General features: G+C 47.9%; 1 protein-coding gene across 3 annotated transcripts in view; it reads right to left on the bottom strand.

Annotated features, from left to right (window-relative positions):
• The window catches only part of MORC3 (MORC family CW-type zinc finger 3), a 56,433-nt gene extending 47,379 nt beyond the window's left edge, over window positions 1-9,054 (bottom strand). Inside the window, exon 1 of one of the 3 annotated variants that reach the window (XM_074970168.1) lies at window positions 8,920-9,054. In XM_074970168.1, coding sequence (XP_074826269.1) covers window positions 8,920-8,958 — 39 coding nt within the window. In that variant the 5' untranslated portion in view covers window positions 8,959-9,054. Of the gene's footprint in view, window positions 1-2,943; window positions 2,959-7,304; window positions 7,321-8,919 lie in introns of those variants that run through there. The other 2 variants (XM_074970178.1, XM_074970170.1) reach the window with 2 other exon arrangements.
• Window positions 9,055-9,667: the final 613 nt, after the last annotated feature.

The following is a 9,667-nucleotide window of genomic DNA, read 5'->3' on the forward strand; positions in this document are numbered from 1 at the left end:
TGCAAATTAATTCCAATTCAGCAGTTATACCAACGTAATTCGGCAGTATAGCCCAGGGCTGGAGAAACTCCTAGTCCCACACTGCTCATGGAGACCATATGGTGCAGAAAGCTGGGCCATCAACACTTTTATACAGCTGCTCTGCAAAACAAAGGCAGCTTAGAAAGTTCTAACCACCTGTACAAAGGAGAGTGATTTAACTCACACAAATATCCTTAATGACTTTCAGGGAGTGGTTATTGCATGAAATCTTTAACTTCCTTTGGAGAGCTTAATCCTGGGTGATTTTATATTTTTGTATATGTACATGCACAATCCTCTCATGGGCAAGCCACCAGTGTTGTTAAAATACTAAAAGTTGGTCCAATAAAAGATATTACCTCACCCACCTTTGTCTCTAATAACATTGCTCATCCCACATGAATGTTGTAAAGCTTGTTTGAAAAGCAATTTTTACATACATGGAAGAGTTTAATGGAATCCAGTGCACATAACAGGAACATATCCTCATGATGCATATTCTCAAGCCCTTTTCTATTGATTAAATTAAAACTAACCCACTGTCCAGCAGGACTCAAAGGTCTAACGTGTCTTTGGCCTGGTCTTCACTGCAAAGTTAACCTGAGTTATATTTGAGCCATCATCACACATAAAACCCCTTAATTTGAATGCAGTGGTGCTTTTAACTCAAAATGGCAGGCCCAAGAGGAGGTATAGGCTAACACAGAAGTGAGCACAGCTCAGCAACTGTAAAACTATTGCAGTGTGGACGTAGGCTAGCTTCACTATGGTGCCACCATTAGTCCAATACCTTCCAACAATTTTTCCATGTTCCCAGAAAGGACAGACAAGTTCTCCCACAATGCACTAAGGAATCATTCAAAAAGCAGCTTGAATTTCTACATTGCTAAGAATCACAGAATGTGCCCCCAGAAGCTGTAGCACTATTCAATGAGTGGGTACAGTAACGCCTCACTTAACGTTGTTTCATCGTTGATCTATTAGATAACACAGTAATTAAAAATTGCGCAATGTTTGCATATAACGTTGTTTGGCCGCCTCCTGTTAGCGGGTGGTGGCTTGGAATAAGGGTGGGCCAAGGACGCAGCACACTCTGTGGAGTGGGTGGGGGCAGGCCTGGGGCAGAGCTGGAGGTTGAGCACCCCCTGGCACTTTGGAAAGTGGGCACCTGTGCAGCCGTACATGCGCCATCCAGAGGAGGGAGTTGTGCACTTCAGCGGGATAGCATGGATTCATCATCACGTTCAGTTTCCACAGGGAAGCGTTTGCAGCCGCTGCCCTGCGCCCATTGTGTCTCCTCCCTCATGGCTCCCTCGTAGAGTGTGAGGCTACACTAACAACAACTTGTTAATCCATGATGGCTCAGCCGAGTGCTAGTTCATCATTTAGCAGCAAGGCATTCCCTGGGAAATATCCTACCTGATATCAACAACGGTTGCCTTTTGCCTCAATGTACCAAACAGATGCAAGCCTCCCCTACCCCAACTACCCACTTCTGTCAAGAAACTACATCTTATTTTTAATCTATAGTCCAGATCTATCACTACACCAACTTACTCCACGCAAGGATCCTAAACAAATTGCAAATCTTATACCTTCCCTATTCAGAGGTTATGAACAATGCACTCACCTGGCCAAATGCAGGTTACATATCAATGTTTCTACATAGCCAGGTACTCAGAGTACATAGAATCATAGAATATCAGGGTTGGAAGGGACCTCAGGAGGTCATCTAGTCCAACCCCCTGCTCAAAGCAGGACCAATCCCCAATTAAATCATCCCAGCCAGGGCTTTGTCAAGCCTGACCTTAAAAACTTCTAAGGAAGGAGATTCTACCACCTCCATAGGTAACGCATTCCAGTGTTTCACCACCCTCCTAGTGAAAAAGTTTTTCCTAATATCCAACCTAAACCTCCCCCACTGCAACTTGAGACCATTACTCCTTGTCCTGTCCTCTTCTACCACTGAGGATAGTCTAGAACCATCCTCTCTGGAACCACCTCTCAGGTAGTTGAAAGCAGCTATCAAATCCCCCCTCATTCTTCTCTTCTGCAGACTAAACAATCCCAGTTCCCTCAGCCTCTCCTCATAAGTCATGTGTTCCAGACCCCTAATCATTTTTGTTGCCCTTCGCTGGACTCTCTCCAATTTATCCACATCCTTCTTGTAGTGTGGGGCCCAAAACTGGACACAGTACTCCAGATGAGGCATCACCAATGTCGAATAGAGGGGAACGATCACGTCCCTCGATCTGCTCGCTATGCCCCTACTTATACATCCCAAAATACCATTGGCCTTCTTGGCAACAAGGGCACACTGCTGACTCATATCCAGCTTCTTGTTCACTGTCACCCCTAGGTCCTTTTCCGCAGAACTGCTGCCTAGCCATTCGGTCCCTAGTCTGTAGCTGTGCATTGGGTTCTTCCGTCCTAAGTGCAGGACCCTGCACTTATCCTTATTGAACCTCATCAGGTTTCTTTTGGCCCAATCCTCCAATTTGTCTAGGTCCCTCTGTATCCTATCCCTGCCCTCCAGCGTATCTACCACTCCTCCCAGTTTAGTATCATCCGCAAATTTGCTGAGAGTGCAATCCACACCATCCTCCAGATCATTTATGAAGATATTGAACAAAACCGGCCCCAGGACCGACCCCTGGGGCACTCCACTTGATACCAGCTGCCAACTAGACATGGAGCCATTGATCACTACCCGTTGAGCCCGACAATCTAGCCAACTTTCTACCCACCTTATAGTGCATTCATCCAGCCCATACTTCTTTAACTTGCTGACAAGAATACTGTGGGAGACCGTGTCAAAAGCTTTGCTAAAGTCAAGAAACAATACATCCACTGCTTTCCCTTCATCCACAGAACCAGTTATCTCATCATAGAAGGCGATTAGATTAGTCAGGCATGACCTACCCTTGGTGAATCCATGCTGACTGTTCCTGATCACTTTCCTCTCGTGTAGGTGCTTCAGGATTGATTCCTTGAGGACCTGCTCCATGATTTTTCCGGGGACTGAGGTGAGGCTGACTGGCCTGTAGTTCCCAGGATCCTCCTCCTTCCCTTTTTTAAAGATTGGCACTACATTAGCCTTTTTCCAGTCATCTGGGACTTCCCCCGTTCGCCACGAGTTTTCAAAGATAATGGCCAATGGCTCTGCAATCACATCCGCCAATTCCTTTAGCACTCTCGGATGCAACTCGTCCGGCCCCATGGACTTGTGCACGTCCAGCTTTTCTAAATAGTCCCTAACCACCTCTTTCTCCACAGAGGGCTGGCCATCTACTCCCCATGTTGCGATGCCCAGAGCAGCAGTCTGGGAGCTGTCCTTGTTAGTGAAGACAGAGGCAAAAAAAGCATTGAGCACATTAGCTTTTTCCACATCCTCTGTCACTAGGTTGCCTCCCTCATTCAGTAAGGGGCCCACACTTTCCTTGGCTTTCTTCTTGTTGCCAACATACCTGAAGAAACCCTTCTTGTTACTCTTGACATCTCTTGCTAGCTGCAGCTCCAGGTGCGATTTGGCCCTCCTGATTTCATTCCTACATGCCCGAGCAATATTTTTATACTCTTCCCTGGTCATATGTCCAACTTTCCACTTCTTGTAAGCTTCTTTTTTATGTTTAAGATCCGCTAGGATTTCACCATTAAGCCAAGCTGGTCGCCTGCCATATTTACTATTCTTTCGACTCATCGGGATGGTTTGTCCCTGTAACCTCAGGGATTCCTTGAAATACAGCCAGCTCTCCTGGACTCCTTTCCCCTTCATGTTAGTCCCCCAGGGGATCCTACCCATCCGCTCCCTGAAGGAGTCGAAGTCTGCTTTCCTGAAGTCCAGGGTCCGTATCCTGCTGCTTACCTTTCTTCATATTCAAGCCAGGCCAGTGATAGATTACGGATGACAAAAATCTTTATTGTAAAAACAATTAAAGTTGTCACACATGTAACTTACTGGACACAAAACAAAAAGTTAAGCCACTTAACAGTACATACCACCTACTCCTCTACCCACAGGCCCACACCTTAGTATTACTATTATTACTATTGTATATCAGAACCTTAACTTTGCCTCTTCAAGCTGCCCTCTGCAAATACTACTTTACTGGATTCGCCACATCCCCAACACTATCAGTAGTAAATGTCTGATGTAGTTTAGTATGCTGGGAGAGAATAATTTGGTAGAGGATGCTGGAAGGCCGGCATCCTTAGAGGAGCAGAGTTAAGGTTGTGTTGTGCGTCGTCTATCATTCACGGTAGATATGGTAATGGTAAGGCAGGCCTGTGGACTAGAGGGTATGTACTGTTAGACAGCTAACTTTTCCTTGATCATGTAAGAGAGCCAAGGCGGATGAGAATCTCTTTTACTGAACCAACTTCAATAAAAGACATTACCTCACCACCTTGTGTCTCTAATATACTGGGAGGGACTAACACAGCTACAACAATGGGCATGCATGTTGATTGTATGTCGTATATTACATGAGTGGCAACCATAACTGCTTCATAACTTGTGTGTTAATTTCTTAGGTTTTTTAAAAATATATTTAAGCAGGAAGAAGAGGTTCAGTAGGGGAGGTGGGACCTGAAGAAAAGTGAGTCCCCTAGTTCTGCGACAGCTGCACTTCATTGGCATAAGATTTTACCTGCTAGAGAACTACAGCTGTTGACAGAGAAGATTGTATCCATTAGCAGTTGCACTTCTCTGAAAGATAAAAATTTTATACTGTAGGATATAATCTGCCAGAGAAATGAAGTTGCTGACAGAAAATAAATCTGTCAGCAACTACACATAAAACTTTCTTTGTTACAGGATAAATCTGACAAAAAAAGCACTAACCCATAGTGGCTCTTTTTTGATCAGTTGATTCCTTCTCTCTTCCCTACCCCCAGCGTGCGCGCGCACACACACAAAGTCAAGCTACTATGGATAAATTTCAGCCAGAGACCAAATTAAAGTTTATGAAAAAAAATCAAACTACTCAGAATACTCAAAGGACAAATATTAATGCCGAAGTAAAATTTCACTCTGAAAGCTCACATACATGTAGAGAGAAATACATACACATCATTTCAGAATGCAGCCTTATCTACGGAGCTGCCACCAGTGTTTCTATCATACACGGGACAGATTGTAGGAGTTAAAAGGTTTGTAAAATTTATTATAACTTTCATTTGTAGTCAATTCTTGACATTTCTGAAGTTGTTATAAACCTTTCCCTGTTGAATGGTGGGTAGTTACACAGGATATCTTTAAGATGATGTTTGGAATACACAGAATGTTCCACTGAATGCATCCGATGAAGTGAGCTGTAGCTCACGAAAGCTTATGCTTAAATAAATTTGTTAGTCTCTAAGGTGCCACAAGCACTCCTTTTCTTTTCACAGAATACTGTACATGTCAGCTATGAGCATTTGATAGTGAGTCAAGACACCAGATAACCAGGATCAATCAACTTACTGATCGGAAGTAAAGACAGCATAATACAGAAAGGTCACTATGTTACCAATCTGGAGAACACACTTACAATAGTTACATTTTCCCCTTTGTTCCAACTTTATAAGCTTAATTCTGCTCATCTTTATTTTCCACTTGTTTATGACAGATGGAATCTGTGGAATTTTCAATTCTATTACCACACCTTACAAACTTTTTCTAGCTTTGTACATAACATTCCAGATGAAAATAAACTGCGGAGACATCTGCACTAACGGTACGTACCTAGCACAAAGTGCATATTTAGCAAACTTCAACAGAACATACATCTTGCTTTTGACAGATTCTGCATATACAAAGAACAGAGATTACAACAATTTAAATACTAGTGAATTTCCACAATAAAGCTCAACATGAGTACGAAAGATTGTGGGAGATTTTAACTAGTTCAATGCACTGAATGTGTATATTTATTTGAGACTATAAATGTTTACCTTCCCTCATCTATTCAGTTCCATACTTCTAAATAAATAGGTTTCTGAATCTTCGTCTTCCTAATTATAATTTTACTTCATAGATACAGTAGTAACATTAGCAAAATTTCCATTCTAAAAAAATTCAGAGCCACTATAGATTTTATTAAGTTCCTTCTGAAAACAATAGAACTGCTTTTTGAAAATAAGATTCGTTTGTTTTGATTATCTTGTACATTGCACTTGAATGATATTTAATTGTGCATGAAGTTTTAGAATCACTTTTCTTTTGGAAGGACCCAAATATTAGAAAACAAGAATAATACCAGGGTTGCCAACTGTCTAATCACAAAAACCCAAACACCCTTGTCCTGCCCAACTCACTCCATCCCTCTTCCCTCCGTTGCTTGCTCTCCCCACCACCCTCACCAGGCTGGGGCAGATACAAGATACTTGGGGAGCAGGGGGGATGCATGCTCTGGGCTAGGGCCGAGGAGTTCGGAATGTGGAAGGGGCTCCAGGCTGAGCCTGGGGTAGGGGTGCAGGAGGGGGTGTGGGGTGCAAGCTCTGGGAGGGAGTTTGGGTGTTGGAGGGGGCTCAAGAATGGGGCAAGGTGTTGGGGTGCGGGAGGGGGCTCCAGGCTTAGGATGCAGGAGAGGGTGTGGGCTCCAGACAGGAGGCACTTACCTCGGGCAGCTCCCAGCAGCGCCACAGCAGGGCTAAGGCAGTCTCCCTGCCTGCCCTGGCACCACCCCACTCCCAGAAGCAGCCGGCACATCCCTGCAGCACCTGGTTGAGGGGCAGGACACTCCATGCTCTGCCCGCACTCACAAGCACCGCCCCTGTAGCTCCCTTTGGCCGCAGTTGCCGGCCAATGGGAGCTGCGGAGTCGGTGTCTGGGCAGCACACGGAGCCCCCACATCCCCATGGGCCGCAGGGATATGCTGGCCGCTTCCAAGAGCATTACGGGGCCAGGGCAGGTAGGGAGTCTGCCTTAGCCCTGCTGCACCTCTTGACTTTTACCAGCCTAAAATCTCCCAGTTTGGTTTCAGTAGCCTCTGGGAGATAGGGCCTGATTCCAGGAGACCCCGGCAAAACTGGGAGAGTTGGCAACCCTAATTATTACTAGTCATTTTTAAACATCCAGAACTTTGAAGTGATTTGTTCAACTGGTTTTAGCCCTTGGTTATAGCCACAGCCATGGACAATGCTAGTTGCCACTACCATGGTTAGCTGTGCCTTTGACCCCTTACAGATCTCTCTAAGTCCACTTCTCCAGTCTTATGCCTTCTCCCTTGGACAATCCTGCTATTCTCCCACTCACAGAATGGGTTCTAGGCTCCAGTAGCCTGCATATCAACTGTGCTTACCCAACAGATCTGACTAAGTTTGGTGCCTCCTGTCCTTCCTTTGGGAATCAGCGACCAATGGATTACAGTGACCCAAAAAGAGGCTTCTTAAAACAAAGTATTCTTTAGTCTTAACAGTAGGAACACAAAGAATAGTGTAAGAGAAAAAAAGTTTTTAAAAAAAAAACAGAAGATCTACATGCCTATCTAAGCTGGAGTTCTGTTGGTGAGAGAGACAATCTTTAAAGCTACACAGAGCTCTTTTTCAGATCTGGGAAAGTGAGCCCTAGACTACACTAGGAACTTATATGGTTATAACTATGTCACTCAGCAATACAGTACAGACTAAACTTCCTGTGTACACAGCGCTATGTCAATGGGAGGGCTTCTCATCTCGACTTGGTAACTGCCTCCCAGTATGTACCTGAAATGCAGACAAGCCCTCAGAGCGTTACAGCTAAATACAAGATAGTTCAGCGTAAATTGATAGCACATATTCTAAGGGACCAGTCAAGATGAAGTGGCCCATTAACACCGTTGTAGTCATTGACAAAAAGTGGGGTTGGTGGGTAATAAGCCATGAAGCCAGTGCCTTTATTATAACCATGATTTTTAGCGTCTAACAAAATTATGAATTTAAGCTCTCACTCATCTTTTGGAAGTGCTGTGCAGGTTTCCTTTGAGGATATAACGATTGATAAATCAGATACAGAGTGATTGCTTCATGAAAAGCGTTCACCACTGGTGATATGGCATTTTTGTCTTTTTTCCTTGTTCATCAGAAGCTGGTCCAATAGAAGATATTACCTTGCCCACCTCGTCTCTCCAATACCATAGCAACCACACAGCTACAACAATACTGCATATTATCTAAGCTCTTCCATCACGTGAGAAGGGCACAGGAAAGCCTAGCTGTTTAAAAACCCTGCAGGTACCTGTGGGTGCCAACAGGTTTCCCCTGAAGAGATCCCTGACAACTGCCTACCCCAAAGAATGATCATGTCCTTTTAAATCTAGCCAGTGTTTTTGTTCTCCTCCGCCTCCCAAACTCGGGCTTCCTGCCCAAACCTGTCCCGCGACCTCCATAGGCAGGGCCAGAGCATCAAACCGAAAGTCGTTTGCATCGTCTCCCAAGTCCCCCTCCCGGAAACGCTTGAGTTGAGCTGAGGCGTCCTTCATTGCCTCGCCTACCTGACTGTTTCCAAACAGCCCCGATGGCACCGCCCCCAACAGCCATGCGGCGACCACCCCCGCGGCCAGCCCGGCACAGAGCGCCGAGCCCCGCCCGCCGGCCCGGGCTCCCCCCGCGCAGGGTGGAAAAGCCCCTCCCAGCCAGCCCGGACCCCCCCATGGCGGCGCGCGCCCAGCCCCCGGCCCGTCTCTCGGGAGCCGCCAGCAAGCTCCGCGGTGTTTTGGTTTTCGGAAGCGCAGGTTTCCCTGCCCGGGGCCAGGCCTCAGCCCGCCCCTTCGTGCCTGGGCGCAGGGAGCTGCCGCCTGCTGGGGGGACCCTTTCGTCGCCCCCACCTAGTCCCCAGGGAACGGACTCGAGACGGGGGGAGGGAGGGGAGATGGCGGGAGAAACCAACTCACGCCCCCCCACCCCGGGGGGGGGAGGGGCGCCCGGCCGCCCGCTCACCGCGCTGAGGCGAATCCCGCTCTGCGTCTGCACCGCCATCTTAACTCCGGTGCAAAACCAACGCAGCCGCGGAGCCTTACGTGCCAACCCCCGCCCGTCTCCGCCCCAAGCACTTCCGGGGCGGAGCTGACCACTTCCGGCCCCGAGTTGGGGGCGGTGCCGGGCGCTGAGGAAGAGCCGCGAGCGTCAACCCCGCCCCCTTGTGCGTGCGCGGCACCCGCCTGCGGGGGCGGGGCGAGGCGCCGGGGCGGGGGCGGTTTGTGCCCCTAGCTCGTGGGCTCGTGCGCAGCAGTTGGGGCGGAAAGGCTGGAGAGGAGCCGGCTCTGACTGGCTGCCCCACCCCACGTGACAGCGGCTCGCGGACACCCGCCCTCCCCCCGCCCGGCTGCATGCAAAGGGAGAGGCCTCATCGCCCGCCCCCTTCCGCCTCCTGCGTACGCACCCACTAACCGTTCCACCTGCGCATGCACCCCTCGTCCGCATCCTCTTGGGTATATCCTCCCCGTGCAGTCTCTGCTCCTCCGTACACACACCTTGCGTACAGTCATCCTCCCACCCCTATACACCCCCTTTGCGCACACACACTCCCCCTGCACACATCTACCCCACATCCCCTGCCTGCCCACACGCTGTGCACACAGACACCCACTTCCCCCCCCACACCCTGTATGCAGCCACCCTCATATCCTCTGCACACGCACCCCCTGTGCACCCCCACATACCCTGTAGACACACACCTTGTACACAC

This window comes from Natator depressus, chromosome 1 (assembly GCF_965152275.1).
Source record: "Natator depressus isolate rNatDep1 chromosome 1, rNatDep2.hap1, whole genome shotgun sequence".
Classification (NCBI taxonomy): domain Eukaryota; kingdom Metazoa; phylum Chordata; order Testudines; family Cheloniidae; genus Natator; species Natator depressus.